The sequence below is a fragment of the Trematomus bernacchii genome, unplaced genomic scaffold, assembly GCF_902827165.1.
Source record: "Trematomus bernacchii unplaced genomic scaffold, fTreBer1.1, whole genome shotgun sequence".
NCBI classification, from domain to species: Eukaryota; Metazoa; Chordata; class Actinopteri; order Perciformes; family Nototheniidae; genus Trematomus; species Trematomus bernacchii.
The window spans coordinates 77,145-100,314 of NW_022987742.1; the positions used below are offsets into that span (position 1 = coordinate 77,145).

Genomic DNA, 23,170 nt, shown 5'->3' on the forward strand with positions numbered 1-23,170 from the left:
ACTCTCCAACTTGGTCAGACCTCCGTTCCCCTCTCCCTTGGACTCAGTCTAGCTTCCCTGGCCCAGACCCCCCTGCCTACTGCCCAGTAATATTCAATAAACGTTATTATTTTGCTTGAAACTCTCTGCTCCTGGGTTCCCTGTTAGCCTTAACAGTACAATCTGGCCACTGTTAAGGCTAGCAGGGAACCCAGGAGCTGAGCAGAGACAGGAGGCAGGAGTTTCAAACACAATAATAACGTTTATTGAATATTACTGGGCAGGGGGGTCTGAGCCAGGGAAGCTAGACGGAGTCCAAGGGAACGGAGGTCTGACCAGGTTGGAGAGTGCAGGGAGAAGAGCCTGGAGGAGCGGGACAGGGTCCAACGTTGGAGGTGGTCTGGAGACAGGATAGGAGTCAGGCTGGCTTGAAGCTGCAGGCACAGGAGACGTGACTGACTGTGGTTACAGAGTCTACGATATGGCGAAGTGGAGGAGTCAGGGCCGGAGTCTTATAGCAGAGGTGATTGGATTGTGGACACACACACGCATGGGGAGAGACAGACTAGGCAGAGGTGGAGGCCATGACAGCAACAAAGTGCAGTGGAAACAGACAGAGAATAAATCCTGACGTAACATGAAGCATGTAACTTACACAGCTGAGGAGAATATAACCTACACATTAATACATGTAATATTTTCACATTCTTCTCCAGAACTAGATGTAAATTGCCAATATAAAAAATAAAATGTTTTACGCTTGGCTAAGGTAGAAAAAGTTGCCGTTTCGATAAAAACGAAATGCAACAAAGTGCAGTGGAAACAGACAGAGAATAAATCCTGACGTAACATGAAGCATGTGACTTACACAGCTGAGGAGAATATAACCTACACATTAATACATGTAATACATGTCTTCTAAGTCCATCAACATTTCCACATTCTTCTCCCAACCTTTGAGGTTTGACTGGTGTTTTTGTAATGCTTTAGTGGCATCGGTTCACAAGAGCGGCTGAAGAAATCCTACAGTCCAGCATGTATCTTGTTCTTCAGTCCAAGGACTTTGGGGGAAAGCCTTTCACCATCCATTTGCAAGAGCACTTTCTGAATGAATTCATAGTAGTACCTTAGCTCTTTGCCATGTTCAGTGTATAGATGACTCCCAGCATGATGGCACAAGCTCGGGCTACAGATCCAATGTTGTCCAGAATGATTAGTCCTTCAACAAAAATCCCAACGTCGTCATAATGTCCAGGTTCTCCACCATCCTTGTTGATGACGTATACGCCCATGGTAGATTTCTGCAGGTCTCTGGTGATGTCATCTCCTCCGATGTCCTGTATATTTAAAGAAAAAACATGTATTCATTCAATATATGTAATTTTAATGACATACTTTATCTTATACATTTTTTGTAATATTGCTCACATACCTATTAATCCCTTAAAACAAAGCTGGTCATACTGTATATATTTCTGAATCAAACTAAATATGTGTGAGGTGTTTTTAAAGATTTACGTACGACCCAATAAGCTTGGTGATCAGTGTCAGAAGTCAGAGAGGATTGACAGGTGGACTAAGACATTGTTGATTATGGTCTTTCCATTGGACAATAAGAAAAACAATGAATAAAGCCAACCTCATCGTATAAAGAAACAAGGTGATGGTTTGAAATGCTTTAGTCTGTTGATGAATATCAACATTCATACATATAAATATGCTCAACCTTCATGCTTCTTATAAGGTAAAAAATAATTATCTAAAATTGATGCCTGACACTAGGATCTTAAAACACTACATGTGACTGGCAAATGCAATTACAATGACTCACCATATACTCCCGAATGAGATGTCCATCATCCTCACCAAGGTGGATGCAAAGTGCCTTGAGGATTGCTTCCCTTTTAAGGTTAACATCACTTGTTGCCTGTGTAAACAAATTACAATTAAAATATTTCTAAATACATCAATAATAACAATATTGCAATGACTTCATTATACATGTAAATGGACTGACCTAAAGTATGTTAAAGAATTGTGACTTAAATGTATTACAATGTCAGAGGTCTGAATGTGTTAGGGCGATAGCACTGTTTACTAATTCTACTCATCCAGGGACTTTTCACCAAGAGCAATGCTCTGTTCTTCACAGTTCACACCTGGAATCTGCCAAGTACAAACACAGTCTGATCTGTTGGCCACTGAGGATTAAGTGACTTGCTCAAGGCAGGTTCTGCTTTTTCACTTTCCCCACCTGGGGATTGAACTTGCACCTTTACAGTCACAAGCCTGCTTCTCTAACCAGTATGCCACTATTGCATTATTAAGATCAGATTTCCTTAGAAAAGTGTCTTGCATTCTTGCACCTGGCAAGTAATCCAGGCTGTTGTTAGGCAAATGGGGCTCTATACGGTACTAGACAGGTACATTTCATAAAATTGCTCCACAGAGTATATGACAATTTGTATAAAACAGTGTATACACACATTTACCTTTTGCAAAATCGCCAGATGTTTGGCTAGTTTCTGGCCAACAACTCCTCCCTTCTTCTGGAAGACAGATGTCAGCTGAGGTAGATGGCTGTCCAACTGCGCCATGAAGGCCGTTTCAAGTGGGATAGTTGTTATGCGCTGGAATTCAGCATGTATCTGTTATGCAAAAACAAAACGACAGAAGACAAAGAGCACATTCAGCCATTGGTGTAATGATATTTTGTATCTACTATATAATTAAAGGATAGATTCTCATTTTGACCTCTTTAACCAAGTCCTTGATGAGATGTGTATTGGTGTACAGTGTGTTCTAACCAAAGTATTTCTATTAATCTAAGGTAATTGCAAGGAATTAAAACTAGACCTGTAAGCTGTATGGTTGTTTAAACCTTGCTAATACTTTTTTTAATTGACAATGGGTAAAATGTTGAGGTATAAAGTGAAAACCCCAATTCCAGCAGCAGCTGTTTTCTTCAGACAATCAAACAGCAGACAGATACAGTTAGAGAATAGCTGGTGAGGAAAGCGGAACATTGAGCAGCTAAAGAGCCAAATACTTTACTAAGGAGTTGGTGGAGAGCAAAAACAGAGCTAAAAGATAGTGAATATTGGACTTATCAGATGGACAGAAACACCATTTCAAATGTATGATCATGTTGCTCTGTATCAGCTCAATGTGTACGATAAATAGACATTTCACCATACATTCACCATGTGAAATATATAACTTACCTCATCAATATGGAAAAGTGCAGGCCACCTGGCTTTGAACTCTCCAGCAGATAGATTTCCCTGCACCACCTCTTTTCTTCTGTAGGAGAATGTTTTGGACATCTTCTGTTTTACACACGGTGCATTGCTTCTTTGTCTGACATCATTCAATAGTTCAAGTCTCAGATTTTCTAGGCTTTCATCTGTTTCGCCAGCAGGGTGTGAAGGACAATAGTTGACTTCAGCCTTTTTAGGTTTCTTTACATTTTTGGCTGGGATGCATTCATCACTTGATTTGTTTTTCAAAGCATTTACAGTCACTTCTGGACAGCCAAGGTTTCGCATCTTTGTCCTGTAATTAGCCATTTTATATTTTAGGCTAATCATCCAGCCATAGTAACCAGTGGCAGATGGTTCTTTCAAACAGGGACATTTTTGGACGAGTGCCCCTGCTACCTCCTCTATTTGGAGATTTTGTGGATATGCCGTATACTGGAAAATGTCCTCGGCTAGCTTCTCCAAGATGTCCGATTTCAGCCCTGGTGTGATCTGCAGTCGAGTGCCAGTTTCTCTGAAGCTCTCATTTCCACGTCGAAGCTGCACCTCTACATTGTATGGAAAGAGAGGAATGGGGAATTTGCGTGGCCATGCACGTGTTCTCAGTTCAGTGTCTGTACGTGGCAGAATAATGGTGCTATCCGAGTTTGTTGAGGATAATGACGACACACTGGAAGATGTTTGCCTGCTTACTGGTGCTCCAGATGATCCAGGAGTGCTGGGAGCATTCTGCACTGAAGAAGATGGACTCGAACCCACATCATCAAGTATGTACACCACCTTGATCGTACTTCGGTCCTATATGTCTTGTACTGATGTAACATTCATGAAATCATTATTGAAGTCAGGATCCATGAACTGAATACGAAAGTCTCTTTCAATTCCAAATGCTTGGCAAATTGTATCGTGTAACTCTGTCAGAGTTTTTGGCATTCCTGAATGGAGATCAAGTCTTCTACAGTCATCCGTGTCCACAATGACCCTCAACTTCAGATGTCGTGCCATTCTTCAATCTAATTGTTAAAAGACACAAAACAACATGTTGTTAAATAAATATTTGACAATGTTGTTACTTAAGTATACACTTTTATTATGAACAAAGTTAGAGTAGGTAAGTTTAATTAACATGCACATTTCTATAATACATGGCAACATGAGGGTAATTTAGCTAAGGAAGACGTCAGAGGACTGGATACCTTCCATAAAAAAATTCCCACAAGGATTATAGTTTCAATTTGACTAAAAACGAAATTAATCCTCCTGTAAAGCAACCCTCTTGTTACCATATTTAGTGTCTTAATGTCAACTCATGCAACACATGAACACAACACAAATGACTGTCCTAACCTTTTATGTGTATGAATCGTTTAAGTGTCACCATTCGCCGTCCTCCAATCCTGTAATCTGCCAAGGGGTACTGGTCTACCAAGGCGCCAAGTTGAATGAGAGAGACTTGTGACGTGGGACATAACTCAAATGCCCTAAAATGCTCCCTATACCAAGCACTCAGCTCTTTAACAATAAAGCTCAAGCTCTGTTCCACAACAACCATCTGGATAACTTCTGCAAACTCTGGCAAGCCACCAGCAGAGCCATGAGCAATAACCATACCCTCCCTGTAGTTCACTCCATTAACAGATGCATTCTTTGTGAGCTGAATGTGAGCAATATCAGGGTCTCTCAGCTGTAGGACCTTCTGTACATCCTGATGCAAAATATCAACAGAGACCGTTGAAACAGCTGAGACAGTCAGGCTAGACTTTTCGGTTGTGGCTGACTCCAAATGATATGCCATCATGAACTGATGCTTCACCGCCAGGGACAAGAGTATGTTTTTAAAGCAGCGTGTGTGGCGGACTACCTGCTTAAAAAAACTGTGTTTCGCCTCAAACCTCATTGTCCACATCCCAACTAGTGGGCCAAAAGACCGGATCATCTGTGGATAATGTTCCACAAAATGATGTTTGGGCAAGATCTTTATACCCGGAAACACCTCTTGTAACCTATGTCTATGGTCACAAATCTTGGCTTCAAGGAAAGCAATGGATTGTGTCGTGTGCACTGGTGCAACAACTAGTTCGACGATATCTTTAAGGTCCAAAACGACCTGCCAGGCTGGCTCATCTGGGGGCACCAACTGTCCAACCAAAAATGGAAGCAATCGCAAAAGACTCCAATTTTCGTGAGCATTTCCTCCAATAGTTTTCTTCACCGTGAATGCCCTGGGAATAGCATGAGGACGGTTACTCTTGTCTGTCCACTTGTAAGGGAATTTCTTAATGGACTCATTGAGATTTTCAAGGGTGAAATATCTTTTGGAAATGAACAAATTGAGGCAGTGTGCCAACTCGACTGGTAATATGCCTTCAAAGATGTCATGTGCAATATCTGGAGGGTAGCCAGTACAGACATTGAAATGAGAAAGATGTGCAGAGAAAACACAACTTCTTTTAACACCATAACAATGTTTTTGATTTTCCTGTGCTGATCTGACATGCGTTTCATGCATCTCCTTGCTTCGGAGAGTAAATGCACCTGAACTCACTTCCCTCTCCTGAATTTCAGACTTTTGTGCCACACAAAAACGGCAAATGTACCCACCTGAAAAACTCTCAAGAAATCCAGCTACTCCATGTGCTCCCAAATTGTCAGCTATGACACACTGTATTGTGCCCTTAACACAATCTCCAAGCTGTGCAATAAAAATACCTTGACTTTCCAAAATGACAAGATCCCTCAACAAGGGCTCTAGGACCCTTTCATAGCCATATGTTCGCACATCGTCAGACCTGCAGAGTAAGGCCAAATAAATAGAAGATAACGAAGAATGGCAACCTGGTGGTAAATTGCTGAGAGTCCAATAAACGCCACAGATCTTGTGCTTTTTACGAGATGTGCCAAGCGGATTACAAATCTCAAAGTCATCGACATACAAATTCAGTAACACTCGCAATTCACCTCCTGACAAAAAATGGTTATCCTTGAAAAACAAACCATCTCGAAAAGACTTGTATACCACTTCTTCTCCTCTATCCTCTGATATGAGTTGACTGTCTAATGCTTTGTTAAGAATGTGACCATCAGTGAAAAGCTGCTGCAAAAACTTTAATAGTGGAACATACTGTAGCGTTCTTTTATCTTTCTCATCCAAGATATATTCTATGGGTTCCACAACTTTAAAATTGTGTTTATAGTATTGCTTGCGTTTAAAGGATGTTGCCAAAGGACAACCTTTACCAATAGCCTTGTACACAGGATTAGATGTACACAGAGCAGATGCAAGTTCTTCAATGACCGACTGGTCAACTTGTAGATTGTAACTATTTAGTGTGTCATGGATCACATTTCTTGTACTACACAAAGATGCTGTGCTCAACAAATATTGAAATTCTTCCAGCAATTCATCAACTGCAGCACTTGGCACATGAAAAATATTTTCCAGCTTTAATAACACTGCCGCAATTTTTTGCTCTATTTCTGGCTGATCCTTCGACGTATCTAAATCAACATCATCAAACTGACTTTCATCGCAAATGTCCTCATTGTTTGAAACACCAGGCTCTCCAGTTTCACCTACACAAGTTCCTTGTACAACACCGTCCTTAAAATCTACCAATGAATGCAAGCTGTGCTTCCGTCTTTTGTGTGACTTGAAGGTGCTGTATATGTTGGATTTGTATGCACAGCCTTTAAACATACAAGTGACTGTCTCATTGTTTCTCAGATGATGGCTTATGTGCACAAAATAATCACGTTCTGTTCCGAGTTCACTACAGCCACATAGATGACAGGAAAATGTAGTAAATATGTCAGCAGAGGGCTTTGAGGTATTGGTGTGATTCCTTGACAAGTGTACCAAAAGAGTATTCCAAGCCTTAAAAATGCATGGACAATCAGGATATATACACTTAATATGATGGCCACGCCCAAAATGACTATGTTTTAGTCTGTAATGTTTGAGAATTTGTGATCACTTAGACACTTCAGCGCCACAGTCTTTACACTGCCACATAAACTAGACAAACACCAAAGAGAGAAAAGGGGGGGGGGGGGAATCAAACATTAGTGATGGTGTTTCACAGTCACCTTTGGGTCATGGTGATCTACAAATAATTTGGATCTCTAAGCAGAGTGAACTAAACGAAAATCCTAATAGTTTGCTCAAAACTTGAAGAGTAAGGAATTTGTTTGATAAATTGACTTACCAAAACAACATGAGGTCCCCAAAGAGTAAGGTTCTGTTCTACATCACACCAACATCAGATAGAAAAACCTGCAATAAAAATAAAGATGAGCAGAAATGAAAAATAATAATGGTAAATGAAAAAAGGTAATTGATTGCTAATGATTACTAACTTGTGTTAGGCCAATGACTCAAAATCCTACAAAATTCTTTGTGACAAACAATGTTACGTTTTTCTTTTTAAATAGAGCCTAAATATTACTGGATGTGGTGCACTTTTGCTAAATGTTTAGACAAATTGCCTGTGTTACCACCCTTACATGCTAAACTGTTATTGCACCTTTTAAAAAGGGAGAAGCTTTTCTTTCATTGTACATGTATAATGACATTAAATGATTATATTGTAACGTTCCACAATAGGAGTCGGAAACAGGCCACACACACACACACACACACACACACACACACACACACACACACACACACACACACACACACACACACACACACACACACACACACACACACACACACACACACACACACACACACACACACACACACACACACACACACACACACACACACACACACACACACACACACACACACACTGTTTTGTTTTTACAATTAGGCCAAAGGTAAAGAGAGACATTGATGACCTTGTGTCTTTTGTTAGTATGTGGTTCCATTTTGTCTATGGCCTTGGACGGCTTCACTAAAAGAGTCCACCTCAAGACGGGTAACATTCAAACACACCTCGGAGCGCTTAGTTCTCTCTCCGCCGTGTGTTGAATGCATGTAGCAGCCGCCTGTGTGTAAACTGCCCCGCCCCCTCGCACACAGACGGGGCACGGGGGAGAGAAAGATCTCTCGTCTGGATTGGAAAGATCGAAAATACATCATAGACGCATTTTGTCTTATAGCATATTATATACGGTGTTGGCGAAACTAAGACTACCCCCCCTCCCCCCTAGTTCGGGGGGGAAAGTACTCCGGTCCGGTGTGAAAGCGCTTATAAGACCAAGATATGAACGTTAGCCGCGGTAACATTAACCCCTTGCCGCCAGAGAGTAACGTTACCAAAAGCACCCTTACCAACGTGATTTCATATGTTTAGTTGTGTCCTAATATTACCACAGTGATAAGAATAAAATAAAACATACTTACAGTCGGTCAGGAAGACAGCATGGCCAGTATACAAGCCGGGCAGCGGGGAAGTTGAAGCTACAAAAAAAAAAAGCCATAGGAACAGGCAGTTTAACATTCAACTTGTATTAGCCAACAACTAATAATAAAGTCTAACAAGACAAAGATTGAATTTAACACGTATTTAACTTGAGAGCAGTATTAAGTTATCTTATAATGTTAATGATGCATGTTACACTTCATTTAAATTACTTAAACATTACTACACAACTAAGCTAGGCTAACAGTTAGCTAGCTGCTGTAGGCCTACATTAACGTTTGCTAATGTTAATCTATCAAAAAGCTACCTATTTAAGTATAATATAATACACCCAATGCTATAAATTAGCTAGCCTACTTACTTAAAACGGAGAGCCGTGGAGAATGTTCACCTCACGACAGCGGAGCTATACACAGGCAGTCCTGTCCTTCCGATTCCGAATGGAAAATGGAGGGAAAAGTGGCGGTCTGCTTGTGTATGCACATGCGCAGACAGGACAGTATTATGTGGTAATTAAATGGTACATAATTTTTTCTAATTATTTTTAAATGAATGAAATGAACTTGTTTTAAACAGTGACAAAATATGTTAAGATTAATTAAAAAAGATAAGAAGGATGCTATAACACATTCAAATCTATTAAAAAAGGCTAGATTAAAACATGTAACATCTAAAAGGGGTCAGAATCAGTTTTTTCAGTGTATGTCCATGTTGTCTGGGGGAGAAAACATATCAAACCAAGAGATCGTCAGCTTTAATTTTCGCTGTATTAACCATTTCCTGAACATTTGGTGTGTGTGCCTTACCTCCGCTACCGGCATCGCTTCATACAACAGATCTGAGCTGTCCAACTATGACAACACTCCTTGAACATGCGCGCGCTATGTGAGAATCTGCCTTGGAACAAAGTAGCAGTGAAAACATGGTACGGAGTTTCATTGATTTGGGCATTCTCTCAATAAGCAAGTGGAATGGATTTCATTTGATAGTGAAGCACTGACACTTCTGGAGTCTGTCTCATTTTCTGACCTGTTTAATGAATGTGTCAGGTATGAATGTGAAACCATTGATCCCAGTTGAAGATGTATGAATGAGATCATGTTGGCGAGCCAGGAGAGGATTGTTCTCTGAACAGAACCCCGACAGAACAATGTGTAACAATCAGCTTTATTTTAAACCCAGTTACCACTGAAATGATTCAGGAGCCATTGTGGTTCTTAAACCAGGCAAAGAGAGTGTGATGAAAGTGTGTCCTCTAAATAATAAATATCAATAAAAAGCTAGACAAAATCTGAAGCTGGCATCTCAAAGACATTTTATTAGACAAAAAAAACACCTCCAAGAAAGCATTTCTGTTTCTACGGTGGCCGACAGATCCAAACGCCTCAAAACGCTTCCATTTGGAGAAAAGCGCCACAGCTTCAGAAACGATGACAAAAGTGCCAAAATTCTGAGATTTTCAAAAAATTGAAAACGTTTTTGATTTTCTGAAAGTGCAAATTTGGAAATTATTGGAATATTGGAAGAAGAATATTTTCATTTTCAAAAAAGTGAGAATTTTGAGATTTTCAAAAAAAGTGAGAATTTTGAGATTTTCTAAAAAGTGAGAAGTCTGAGATTTTCAGAAAAGTGAGAATTTTCTGATTATTTATTTATTTAAACATCTGAGTGAGCCACTGACACTGACACTATTTATTAATCTAATTTAGTTATTCAAAATCTTGATTCCGCCCGTTATTTCGCCGGCCTTCTCCTCCCGCATTGAACATCGCAGAAACTCTGTTCAAACATCAAAACGTTCAGCTCGGTCGGGAATCGATGGCTATTACTTTTATTATTCATAACTTTCATAATTCCAGAGATACATCCCATAATTCATCACATTTTTAACCATTGAAGTCAATGGAGAAAATCTTCACACTTGAACAATCTTCATGCGACTTCAACTGCTAACTGTTCCTTCATACTTTCACTCAGAAACCTCATTCCAACTTTAAAATGTTACACATCTTTCTGACATTATTCATGTTAAACAACTTTTAAATCAGATTCATACTTTTATAAATATTAAACATTGTTCAGACCTTGGTAAAGAGGCCTTCTTCAGCTTTAACATTGCGCAGCTCGTTAAGGCAGAGTGTGTGATGTCAGAGTTAGAGTGGAGGACAGTTTGAAATTTGCCTTCATATTTTTTTTTAAAACTGCCATAATTCCAAAACCCTACATTCCTGAGACATCATTTTTCATGACAAACGTAGGAAAACATCTCCTAGCTTGAAAAATGACAAATAATGAAGCAAAAATAATTCAACAAAATGCCTCTTGAGGGCATGAAGTGACAAAAACGTTCAACATGTCTCCATTAAAGCCCATTGTAATTTCAGGCAGATATTTCCTCACAGCAGCAGCCGCACACCTTTAGTTAAACTGCCAAAAAGGCCACATTATTAACCCAAAAGTACACAACAATTACACTTCAGATACTCAACTTCCTTGACATGCTTCACGTTTTGAAATCTCACAGATATCTGTTATCGTTCTTCCACAAAACGTGAAGCATGTAAGAGGTTCATCTCTCATTCAGAACAAGGAAACCTTTGATCTCTTCATAGCTCGTTAGCTCAACTATAAACACCTGTGTAATGGAACACGATGATGTCATCACTCCAACTGACAGCAGTCAGTTCTAACTGTTCATTTCATACTCTCACACACACACACACACACACACACACACACACACACACACACACACACACACAGACACACACACATACACACACACACACACGCACACACACACACACACACACACAATACGTTTTTTCAATAAATTGTTGTTTCTGTTGTGTATTTTTTGTACAATTATTTCTCAATAGGGTAAAGCCATTTAAAATGTTTTATTTTTTGGTATGTTAATGCAAATGTGACAATCATTATTTTCGGGCTGCCTCAGTCTTAAAACACAAGATAGATATCAATTTTTGTTATGGTCTTCTGTATATGTCATGAATAATACTGGTACAATTTGAATTTGCCCCAAAACGTGGAAATGCAGACCAGATCTTCTAAATGCCAGGGACCGGAACATCAGGAGCATCTCTAAAAGACGATATGTGACAGTCCTGCAGCAACGGACCATATAAGAAACATTATGTTAAAACCTAGAAACTTATTCTAAACCTACTATCAAAGTATTCACCTGAAATGTAGCACAATTTGGCTCCTGTTAAAAGTACTATTTGAAAATGTAGATTTGTCAGGTCAACATATCATAGACTTATCTGGTTTGCTATAACAGTTTTACTCCCCAGTTGAACTGTATTTGACAATCATTAAATTCACAAACATAATTTGGGAAATAAATCAAAGACAATAGTGTAAATAAGAAAGGTTTAGTTTTTGAAACTTGTAATGGAGACGTTGATACATTAACTGTCAGCAGTATTTATTGTTACTTTGTAATTCTACTCCACCACAATTCAGAGGGTAACCTTAACCTATTTGGCACATCCCTTTCAAGATGTTCTAAGGTTTATTGACATATCATATACACAACTACGGTGTAGTTATGCAATGAATGACAAACCTCGCAGGTTCGTCAACAGTGCATTACAAGAGATCTATCAATATGTTTATACCTCCACCATTAAACTGTCATATTCTGCACATTTCTTATACTATCTACATACATCTTATAAGAGTATAATTAATATGTAATGTCAGTTAAAATAAGAGCTTAAACGTAGTTAACATTGCAGGAAAGTTGATTGTCAAGTCCCAAAACAAATTATGCAGTTGCCAACTCTCACGCATCTGGTGTGTGACACACGCTTTCACTCTCAATCTCACGCTCTCACGCTGCCCAAACTATTCTCACGCCAAAAACAAGATGAACCGGCGATCCTTTTTGGTTGGTTATTTACAATGTTGAGTTGACAGCTGCTCAAGCTGTCAATCCGCTCCCTCCCCGCCCCCACCACTCTTAACAACGTTAACAGACAGCAGAGCAGTGGGAGCCGGTTGGTCAATCCCCGACCCGTATGGCGCATTTTTATTTATCGTACGATAAGTCAATGAATTGCTTATCGCGACAGGCACAATAAAACAGTGGAAACAAACATGTTTGACTTTCATTAGTGAATGAAACTTTGTGCCCTTTATAGTCTGTGTCCAACATTGTGTATTTGCATATATTGTATATATATCCAATATATATGCTAAGGTCCCGCTGCTGACACGATAGCAGTCATTTAGTGCGCATATGTGTAATTAAACCCATGATATCAAAATCTCACTCCAGCCAGGTACCCAAAGTTGGCAACCCTGAATATTAGACTTTAAGTACTTTGTCAGGCTTAATATTTATCTGTAGATTTACCAAAGCTTTTTGCTTACATGTATTTAAAAGACCTTAACTTAAAGTATTATTTAATGTTTTAATAAAGCCTGATTAGTTTGCCTGATTTGCACATCCTCCTATTAATATCTGTGTACATCCGGCACTAAACTTTTATTGTAGAGATCACTTACAGTAGCCTATCTTGTTGATATTTTCTATTCTATATTTCTATCATTGACCTTCTACTTTCCCCCTATTTGTATGTACTCTTAATATTTAAATGTTTTCATCAAATGTAACCCATTCAACAAAACATGCAGCAGAGATTAGCAACACAACCTTACCGGCATTGCAATGACTGTAAACGTGTAATGACGTGCTTTAACCACTAGGTGAATAATACAGACGTATAAAGTACACATGGTATACAATGCTATCAAAAACACATTATGTTAATTTACATATCTAACTACCATTATCAAGCTAAATATGGACTATATGAGGCTAAGGCATTGTACCAGGTGTAGGCTAATTATGTAGGCTAAGTCAAAAACAGGCAACTGATGAGGTGTTTGAAAGGTAATTTATGAGGATCAAACAAATGAGGTACACAGAATACAATGCCATTTTATCTGTTTCATTATTAGTGTAGGACAGATATGTATATATAACACCTGAAGATGTTTTATTCATGTTAGTCATTACTTTTAATACTAGTTGAACATTACATTTTTACATTTGTATGTTTAAAAAAATATATGTTTCTAGTTATTGTGCTTTTTATCATATTTTATTATTGTACTCCCATTGTGTTATTTAATATTGTAGTTATTGCTTGTACAGCACTTTGGTCAACTGAAGGTTGTTTTAAATGTGATATATACAGGATATAGCTATATTATTGCACATATTTTAAAACATCAGACAAAAAGGTGTATCTGCCCCCTCATGGTGCTAATCAGTATGTGTGTTTGCTAAACAGAGATACAAACAGAACATGAGTGAACAGTCAAAACAATTTTTATCAACTTTATTGTTATGGGACCTTGTTTACATAGTGTTTCAGAGTAGACATGTAATAACATCTGAATAAAATGAAATTATAGAAAATGCCTTCAACAACATATCAACAACCGGAAGAATAACTTACTGGACATACATATTAAGACATTAAGAAATGTGTCATTTTTTTTTGTCGGAGGACAATCACTGCGGGTTGAAAGGACCTTCCAGTGGTGGTTCATTTCTGTGACGAGAATCTTCTTCTCCTCCTGTAGTCTCTTCACTGCCATGACAAGGTCGAATGCTCTTCTCTTTGTCCTGAGGTCGAAAGAGTCTGCAAAGCATTTATGAGAAAACATGAATGAATGTGTATGAAAGATCAACATTCAAAGAATCTATGAAGTCTTAAATAGATTTATATATCAGACATGAAGGTTTTCCACATTTGCTGTGAGCATTCAGCAGACTGGTGTACTTACCACTGTTTGGTAGCTGCCATGGCCAAGCTTTCTCCACAGACAGAATGGCTTCGAGGCACAGCGCTTCTGTGCTTGGAACCATTGAGTTGTATTTCTCAGCTGTGGCTGTCAGGACCCCTTTCTCATCCCTGATCTTGCGGCGGATCCGGGAACGACCTTTGTTGCTGTCTGTGTCTTTGTAGAGACGCTGCGAACGTCTCTTGACACTTACTGTCAGCATTTCGATCTTGCTGGCCAAGGCAGCAGCATCCCTTGGGTTGTTTGTTGTTGCTTTTTAGAGGAAATAGGTGTATTAAGCAGTAATTCACAATAACAGTGACATTTGATCAAATGTTTTAATATTATTTTATTACATATGCTTCATGAAAAATAAGTAATGCAAATGTCAATAGAGGGTTATCACTAATTCTGAAGATTTAAAATAAATTGATAAATCATGACTACAAAAAAGTTGAAAAACGTCATTAAGATTGTCCTCACTTTCTGCCCACTCATTCACATCTGACCCAGTCTTCCAGCTGCTTTTCACTCACTGCCAACTCATTCACATCTCTGACCCAGTCTTCCAGCTGCTTTTCACTCACTGCCCACTCATTCACATCTCTGACCCAGTCTTCCAGCTGCTTTTCACTCACTGCCCACTCATTCACATCTCTGACCCAGTCTTCCAGCTGCTTTTCACTCACTGCCAACTCAGCCTTCATGGACTCCAGGTTCTGCAATTGCTTTTCCAGAGCTTTTGTGGTCTACAAACGTCAAACAATTAAAGACAAGTAAATACAGAAATCTACATTTAGGCTGCAGCCACAAATAATTCTTCTAAAACTATGTTATTACCTTCAGATATCTGCGGGACAGTGAGGTGGCCAAGTTGCTGACTTTTTGCTGATTCCAGCGCATGGCCATCAGCGTCAGCATGTCTGTACGTCCTGCAAAAGAGAATATCACATTATTACTATTCCTCTTACTTCTTATACTGTAACTGGGGTTTATACTATATTGCCATCCTAAATGGTGTGCTATGGTCATAACCGTCAATGAGCTTTTATGAGTTTCTGTTGTTGGTGTAATTTGTTAGTGGAATTTGTGCCTTTCTGAACATATTTTGAAAACTGACAGTAAAGGTTCGTAACTCACCTGCTTTTGACATGTGTTTTGTGGTCACTGCTATCCGAGAGAGGAAGGCATTGACCTGTTCCACCTCCTCCCCTAGGGTTAGTCCAGCCCCCTCTTGATATGCCCCACTCCATTTCACCTGTTTAAAATATATTCAAAAGTACGACTCGTTACAACTTGTCACTATTCACAAGGAGGTTTTTACATAAAGTGATTGTGTCACATGGTAACAATTCCTTACTTCACATTTGAAGTCATGCGCTTTGGCATGAAACACTGAGAGAAAGGGCTTCATGTCGAGAAGATGCTGGAGCTCTGGACAGCTTTTTGTGATTCTCTGGAGGTAGGGCCAATATTTGCAGGTCACATCCATGCAAAAGAACATACTACTGGCCAGCTTTTTCTGTAGGTACAGGGGATAAGCAAAGATTTCTCCCCTGTACATATTGAGAGCACAGAGGAGCACTCCATGTCGACAGACGGCAAGCTCTAGTCCCTCCTCATCCAGCTTGCCGGCTGATTTTTGGGAGGTCTCTCTGGCTGCCGACCACTGTCCTCCACAAACACCTCTTCCGGAGACCTAATATATAAAAATGTATTGATGAAAATGGTGCAAAGACTAACCTAACCAAACCCTTCATTAGGATATTATATTATACATAATTAGAGTCTGCAATATTACATGTTTGGTTGTGGTGTGTATATAGTCCACAAATCTTGAGACGTCTTCATCCCTGGCTATAAAGACACCGTCAAAAATGGCCTGTTCCTCAGATCTAAATAAATCAAAGGAGCAATGTATGACATCTCAGATTATTGATTGATTGATTGGTTCACATCAAGATACTTTTGTTTCGTTATTTGTTCAAATACTGTGACATTATATATTTTCTATAGTACCTAGCTGCATTCTTGAAACGGTAATGCTTGCGGTTTCCATCCACGGAAACTGCAAGCATATCAGGGCTACACGCAGGACAGGTGAAGGGCTCCTCCTTGCACATGATGTCGACCTCATAACGCACAGCCTCCCACTCAAAGAAACTTTTGATGAAGCTGTCAGTTGAGATCTTCCCAGTCTATAACAAAATAAGGACATCAACAGATAATTATGTCAAAAATAAATTATAAGGACACAGCTTACAATTTGTACAATACAAATAGATCAAAAAGGACAAGTAACTTCAATACTCACATGGCCAAAGCGCAACGTTCGCTGATCGAGCATCCTTAAATATGCCTGAAAGGATAGTCCAGGTGCAGCCATTTTCATTTCTTCAAATGAGAAGAAAACATCTGTGGCATAAATGGTGGCGAAGTGAAGGGTAGCTGGCCAGTAGTCACTCCGAAGAAGGTCGTCAACCCCAGTCGTCCATGTCGCAGCGCATGCTTCACAAGCCAACTCTGGCATGCTTAGCTCATGTCGTCCTTGAAAAACAGACAAGGTGTTTTTAATACATTTGGTATTCTTTACTCAATACCCATGTTAAGGTTTAATAGACAAGCTATCCCACATGTCTTTGAGAAGGGTTGGATATTATCAAGAAGAAACTTCAATAACATCTATCTTAAGAAACAAGACAAACATTCTTCCGATTCTTACCATTCATTGTGATCACAGTCACAGTCTTTCCTGGCTTGAGGCTCAATGACTCTGATGCACAACCACAGATTTTGTCCGGGATCTCCACAGGTACAAACCGCACTGGAAAAAAATTCAAATGGGAATTAAAAATAATTTGTCTCTTTTGAAAAATACTACATTGTTATGTGACATATTTAGGATTTAACTTTACATCAGAACATTAAAAAGAGACTTAAGCACACTGCTGGGAATTAACACAGAGATGTTGAGGAAGCTCACATTTTCAAAATGAAATTCTCAACAAGTCCAGCAAGAAAATGTACATTCACAAACCAGAACTTTGAAAGCTGTAACTACTGTGTTCTTAATTCTAGCAAATTATGAAGTTTAGAAATGAAGTACGTATCACATAAAGATACAAGTATGAATATGTGTTTCGGGCTAACCAGACCAAATGAAGTACATACCAACAGTCTCTGGAGCGATAGCTGGAGCAAAGATCAGATCACAGTCAGGAGCAGCAACGGGGGGATCAGTGTTACGACTGCAGCCAGCTGTATCAGAAAAAACATTTATTTTATACCATTAAATTGTACTACTTTTCCCTTATCAAGAGTTATGTTTTCATTCATTTCATATACTCAAGTGCCTAGAAATATATATCTTATACTGACCCTGATTGGAGACATTCCGGGTTGAACGTGGTCTTGCAAAGATCAAGTTTCCCTCACTGTCTCTCTTCTTCCAGCACATCATTGACACTGCTGGCACTGCTGTTGCTGCTGCTGCTGCTGTTGCTGCTGCTGCTGTTGCTGCTGCTGCTGTTGTTGCTGCTGCTGCTGCTGCTGCTTCCACTTTACAAAGCAAATCATCAGCACTCCGTAGGTCATCCCTTAACTCTTTCTGCTCAACCAGCTCATCTGCGCTTCTCAGGAGATCCTCAAGATCAGAATCACTCATTATAGTGAAGAGACACAGACAGAGACACAGAAGAAAGACTGACAACAGAGTTAGACAGAGAAATAAATAGAGAGATAGGAAGAGACTATCAAGTACAACACAGCAAGGACAGTTTAACAAGACAGACTTGGCTCTTAAAAGTGCCTTTGGGTTGTTTGGAGTTTGGAAAAACAAAGGGTTGTTTTTTGGAGAACAAATTGCAGGATCTGTTGAGAGAAAACAACATAATTTAGAAACTCAAAAATAAACAAACAATGGCAGTGTAATTGTTGTTGTTTACAATTTTCTACTTGGCTAATAACCAATTAATGCTTACTACTGTTGTCATTAAAGGTATATTCACATCATCGCACAGCAAAATCACTGCCACCAGTCATTTAAATAAGTAATTTGTACAAAAATTATAAAAGTATTATTACTATTAATACTAAAAACACATGTATACAAAGTATTATCAATAGATTTACGATTCGAAAATTATAAAAGCAGAGTAGACATGTGGAGATTATCCGGCTGAACAAAACGTGATCCGTCTCTTAAATGTGTGTCAACCACAGACCTTATTTCGAGCTATTTTCCAAAATCCTATGGAGAAATTGCAGTGCGTTTTCTAGCTAGCTAGTTAGCTAGCTCAGGCGAGTTCATTTGTTATATTTAGGTAATACCCTAGTAGACATGTGGAGATTATCCGGCTGAACAAAACGTGATCCGTCTCTTAAATGTGTGTCAACCACAGACCTTATTTCGAGCTATTTTCCAAAATTCTATGGAGAAATTGCAGTGCGTGTTCTAGCTAGCTAGCTAGCAAGCTAGCTCAGGCGAGTTCATTTGTTATATTTAGGTAATACCCTATATTATTTAGTTACTATACCCCTCAGAAAGGTGCCAGAAGCAACATTGGCGCCGATTAGATTATTATTATTATTATTCGTGGCTAAGTTTATTTCCTATAACTATGTGTTACCCATGCTCTTACCTTGATTCTGAAGAACTGCGACTCTCTCATCTAGGTTTGGTCACGTAAAGTGCAAAGGTATGCCGTCTTTACGACGGTACCTGTGGATTGTGGGTAATGTAATCGCAAAGCGGACAGAAGTCGTCACAACAATAGCTGGGGATTGTGGGTAGTGTAGTGTCTTCGGCCATCCAAAACTCAAAACTACTTGTTTCTCAGAATTGAAGGGGAAAACGTGACAAAAGCATTGTACACTAAAACCTATCAATGTCATTTCATTAACAAGGATAATCTGGTGGTTTTTAGTTAATGAGTAGTGCAGATATCACCTATTTATGTTTCATCCAATCACAGAGCTTGTTGACTTATCACGAGGTTTTGTCGCAAAGCGGACAGAAGTCGTCACAACAATAGCTGGGGATTGTGGGTAGTGTAGTCTCTTTGGCGCTCCACATTTCAGAGAAAACAAGTTGTCTCAGAATTGTAGGGGAAAAACACAAAAGCATTGTACACAATTTAAACCTATCAATGTCGTTTAATTAACAAAGGTAATCTGGTCTTTTTGAGTGGATGAGTAATGGAGATATCACTGTCAAATCAATCGACAGTAAGGAGAATACTTACTTCCGGGTGTACAATTCTCCGTTATCCAATGGGAATGGACGCTCACATTGCCTTTAACAGCTGCCGACACAAACGAATGCCGTGCTTCCCTAAGCGTCAAATACCGCCGCCGATGGGAATACATTGCAATCAGTTGAAAGCTCTTTGCATCCGTTTATGACGCTGAAGGAGCCTCGGCGCGTCACAACTGGACGCCACGGAATTCTGACCAAGCGTCGCTCCTGGACGCGTTGGGAGTGAGAGTGTGTTGGGAAATCTCAATGCCAAGCTTTTATTCTGAAAATCCTTCATATCCGGTTAGCAGTTAGCATGTGGCTAATAATGTGTTTTCTGAATGTAAAGTGAAAATGACTTGGAGTGTTACACACCAAAACGTACGGACTTTAACACTACATCTATAGACGTCGAGATATTATTACTGCTGAATATTAAATGAAGGTACAGTTGATCGTAGAGTGTTTCCACATACGTGAGTAGCTATGACGTCAGAGGGAGTTACCGTAAATGAGAACTGTGCCGTAGCGGTGTTTCTAGGACTTCTAAACTAACGATTACAGCTGTTTATAAGGTATTAAATAGAAAGTCATCACAGAGATAAGGAGGAGAAAAGGCTTAAGGAAGTAGGCAGGGAATACAGAATGTCGAAATCATCTGTTCTCACGCGATATCGAACATTGAAATATGAGAAGGGCGGTCCCACTATCTGCACAGCGGGAGAGAAGGAGAAGAGGATTAAAGAGATGAGAGAGGACAACCCGGTCTCTTTTCTACGCTGCAGCTCCCTGGAGACATCACCGGCTTTGTCTCTTCCTTACCTATGCTTGTTCTTTAACCACGTTACTTAATTAAAGTACCCATTTGAACCTTTTCAGAGACTCCATTAGTCTCATTATTTTAAGTTTCTTTCCTGGGAGCGAGAAGATCACGATTTATCAACAAGTGCCGCTTTGTTCATCTTTAGTTGTGTTGTTCTCACTGTTCTGTATATCGCCAATAAATCAATCGCACGTGTGACGGAGAATGGGGGGGGGGGGCGGGGTCGGTGTGTAGCAGGCTGCAGCAGGCAGCAGTAGCCTATGAGGTGTGATTTGTGCCAAAGAACAGATAACTAAGCTAACTGAGCGGAGAACTGACGTGTCAACGTGCGCCAACGCCTCCATCAATTTTGAATGGGTTGACGTAGAATACAGGCGACGTCACGACGATGTCAGACGTCAGACGTCACGGCGACGTACCATAGGTGCGCTCAAAGTACGCGCTCAAAGTACGCGCTCAAAGTACGCGCTCAAAGTACGCGCTCACGTAGTGGCGGCGTAGCTTAGAAAGCGCTATCTTAGATATGCGTGTTGATAACGTACGTGTGGATAAGCGCGTGAATAACGTACGTGTCGCCTCCGTTAGCATTGTATAGCATTATCCTATATTATATTTTTCGAATGATTCCGCTCCTACAGTAGTTTGGAGAGTGTTACAGGTACACTTTCTCATCGGCACAGTATTGGTATCAGAAGAGAGGGGAATAATAATTAATAATCATTAGTATGAGAATATTTGCTGGTGTTGTACTCGAGACCGGTCTCCAGCCACTTTTTAACGGTATTGGTCTCGGAATTGACTGCATTTGGTTTTGTATTGTCTCTGTATCGGACCTATAGGACTCGAGATTTTATGTCAAGACCGGTTAAGACCACGGCTGTGGCTGGGGATGTGATGAGGGTCGGGAACCGAAATCCGGTTCCGATTTGGTTGTAGCATGTTTCGATTGCCAGTTTGTGGCTTGTATGTCTTGTGAACGCAGCGCTGGCATGATGTGGCCTGCTGACATGGCCTCTAATAAACACACAGGACTAAAATAATACGTGTTTAATTCAGCCCAGATGCGGTGACTGCAGGCCAAATCAATTAATGCGGCATATATTGAAGGTGTTCAAAGTTGCACCGGTATGAAGCGCAGTGAGAACCACGCACCTGTCAGACCAGACCTTTATACAGTATACATATATATATATTGTGTCAGACTAGCGAATGGGCACATTTAAATTTCAGGAGAATAATGAAGATGTGATTGGTTGTTCCACTCTCCGTTTCTCACGAGACCAGCGCGCTGCTGTTTACATTAGTGTGGACTGGACCGACTGAAACTGACGGCAAGATTAATTATTGTGGAAGGATGGACCCCCATCCTGCAACAAAAGGCAGCGAAATGTGCTAAAATCACTGATTTATTCAGAACCCCCTATGGTATGACGAAGCAGAAAGTAAGTGAGCGAACATTATGAGCCACATTTCTTTCTATATTGTAGCCTGATGTGCACATCGACTGTCAACAAAAGAGTTTCTCAGTCCAATGCTAAGTTAGTGGCAGGCCCTGTGTGACTGGAGACTATAAGGCTACACAAAACCCAAACATGTCCTTAATGTTACTCAAGGCAAATATATGTAATATAACCATTAGACTGCAGCTAAATGTGGGGCTACACACCCCTCATACTGTGAGTGAATAACTTGAGATGGTTATGTTGTCTAAAGGGGAGACAATCATTATGGTATTAGGCCATGCACATACAGGGTCAACGAAGTGATAAAATAAGAGTTGCATAATGTATGTTCTTGAATAATGTTATTTCATAAATAGTTGTTAATGTAATGATTACATGTTCTCCTTATTCAGTTCCACTATCAGATGATGCTGATGGTGATGGCCCTGAGGGAGAGATGCAGAGCTCAGTGGACAGAACTGGCAGGTACAGAGGAAACTGTTTCAATAGGCTATGTCTATGAACACACTGAACAAAGGAAATGTAATGACAACAGTATAAGCAAGCTATGTTCATGTTCTCTCAATAAGTTACTATAGTTATTGATCACAGTTTAATCCATTTGAGGTCCACCCCCAAATAAAACATGTTCACATGGAAAGGTTCCCAAATACATATGCACACTTTTTTTAACAATATCCTATGTCCATATGTTTCTATTTAAGTAGTAGATTCAAACTGTAGGGCTATCACTAAGGGCAGCAACGTTGTAAATATTGACGATACATCCAGCAAAACGCCCCCAAACTAAACTAGTAGTGGCCTGGCTGGGTGTGTAATTCCAGGCCTGCTATGGTCCCAGTCCGGCCCTGCTGACACATCACACACCCGTACACTACACACATTACTGATTAACTGATATCACAATTGAGTTACTCTCTTTAAATAAATATACTGTAATTGGAAAATAATCATGTGTGGTGTCCTTGTTTTGTCCGTCCTTGAGCCAGGGCTCCCTATTGTTGTATGTAGGTTATTCTTGGTTTTAGAATGAATTCAGTAATGGTGTGTGTGTAACACAAACATAAATCATTGGATAGTGTTTTTATATAATAGAAATAAAGTAATGTATTAAGACTCAGTGCGAGTTATTACTTTCTTCCTTTACTTGGCATTCTTCAAAAATACACAGACATTGCAGCACATCGTTTCACGTCTTTGTACTTTCTCAGCATTAA

At 39.7% G+C, this 23,170-nt stretch overlaps 2 protein-coding genes across 7 annotated transcripts; both read right to left on the reverse strand.

Annotated features, from left to right (window-relative positions):
• Nucleotides 1–9,305, reverse strand: LOC117496394. Of its 6 annotated transcripts, none has more exons than XM_034148045.1 (7): nt 8,973–9,305; nt 8,593–8,649; nt 7,445–7,512; nt 3,204–4,252; nt 2,472–2,627; nt 1,811–1,906; nt 1–1,316 (listed from the first exon to the last, which is right to left on the reverse strand). In XM_034148045.1, the coding sequence occupies exons 4-7, from the start codon at nt 3,567–3,569 to the stop codon at nt 1,107–1,109; spliced, it is 828 nt and encodes a 275-aa protein (XP_034003936.1). In that variant the 5' UTR covers nt 3,570–4,252; nt 7,445–7,512; nt 8,593–8,649; nt 8,973–9,305; the 3' UTR covers nt 1–1,106. The 6 variants fall into 6 exon arrangements, 4 of the variants coding, with proteins under 4 accessions (XP_034003936.1, XP_034003933.1, XP_034003935.1 ...); XM_034148042.1 differs by having other exon boundaries at nt 2,466–2,627; XM_034148044.1 differs by lacking the exon at nt 8,973–9,305 and having other exon boundaries at nt 2,466–2,627; nt 8,593–8,859.
• On the reverse strand, nt 8,599–16,301 carry LOC117496389. Its single transcript, XM_034148039.1, has 8 exons — nt 16,233–16,301; nt 15,792–16,130; nt 15,572–15,689; nt 15,272–15,363; nt 14,934–15,180; nt 14,435–14,704; nt 14,180–14,289; nt 8,599–8,649 (listed from the first exon to the last, which is right to left on the reverse strand). The coding sequence occupies exons 2-8, from the start codon at nt 15,993–15,995 to the stop codon at nt 8,599–8,601; spliced, it is 1,092 nt and encodes a 363-aa protein (XP_034003930.1). The 5' UTR covers nt 15,996–16,130; nt 16,233–16,301.
• Nucleotides 16,302–23,170: the final 6,869 nt, after the last annotated feature.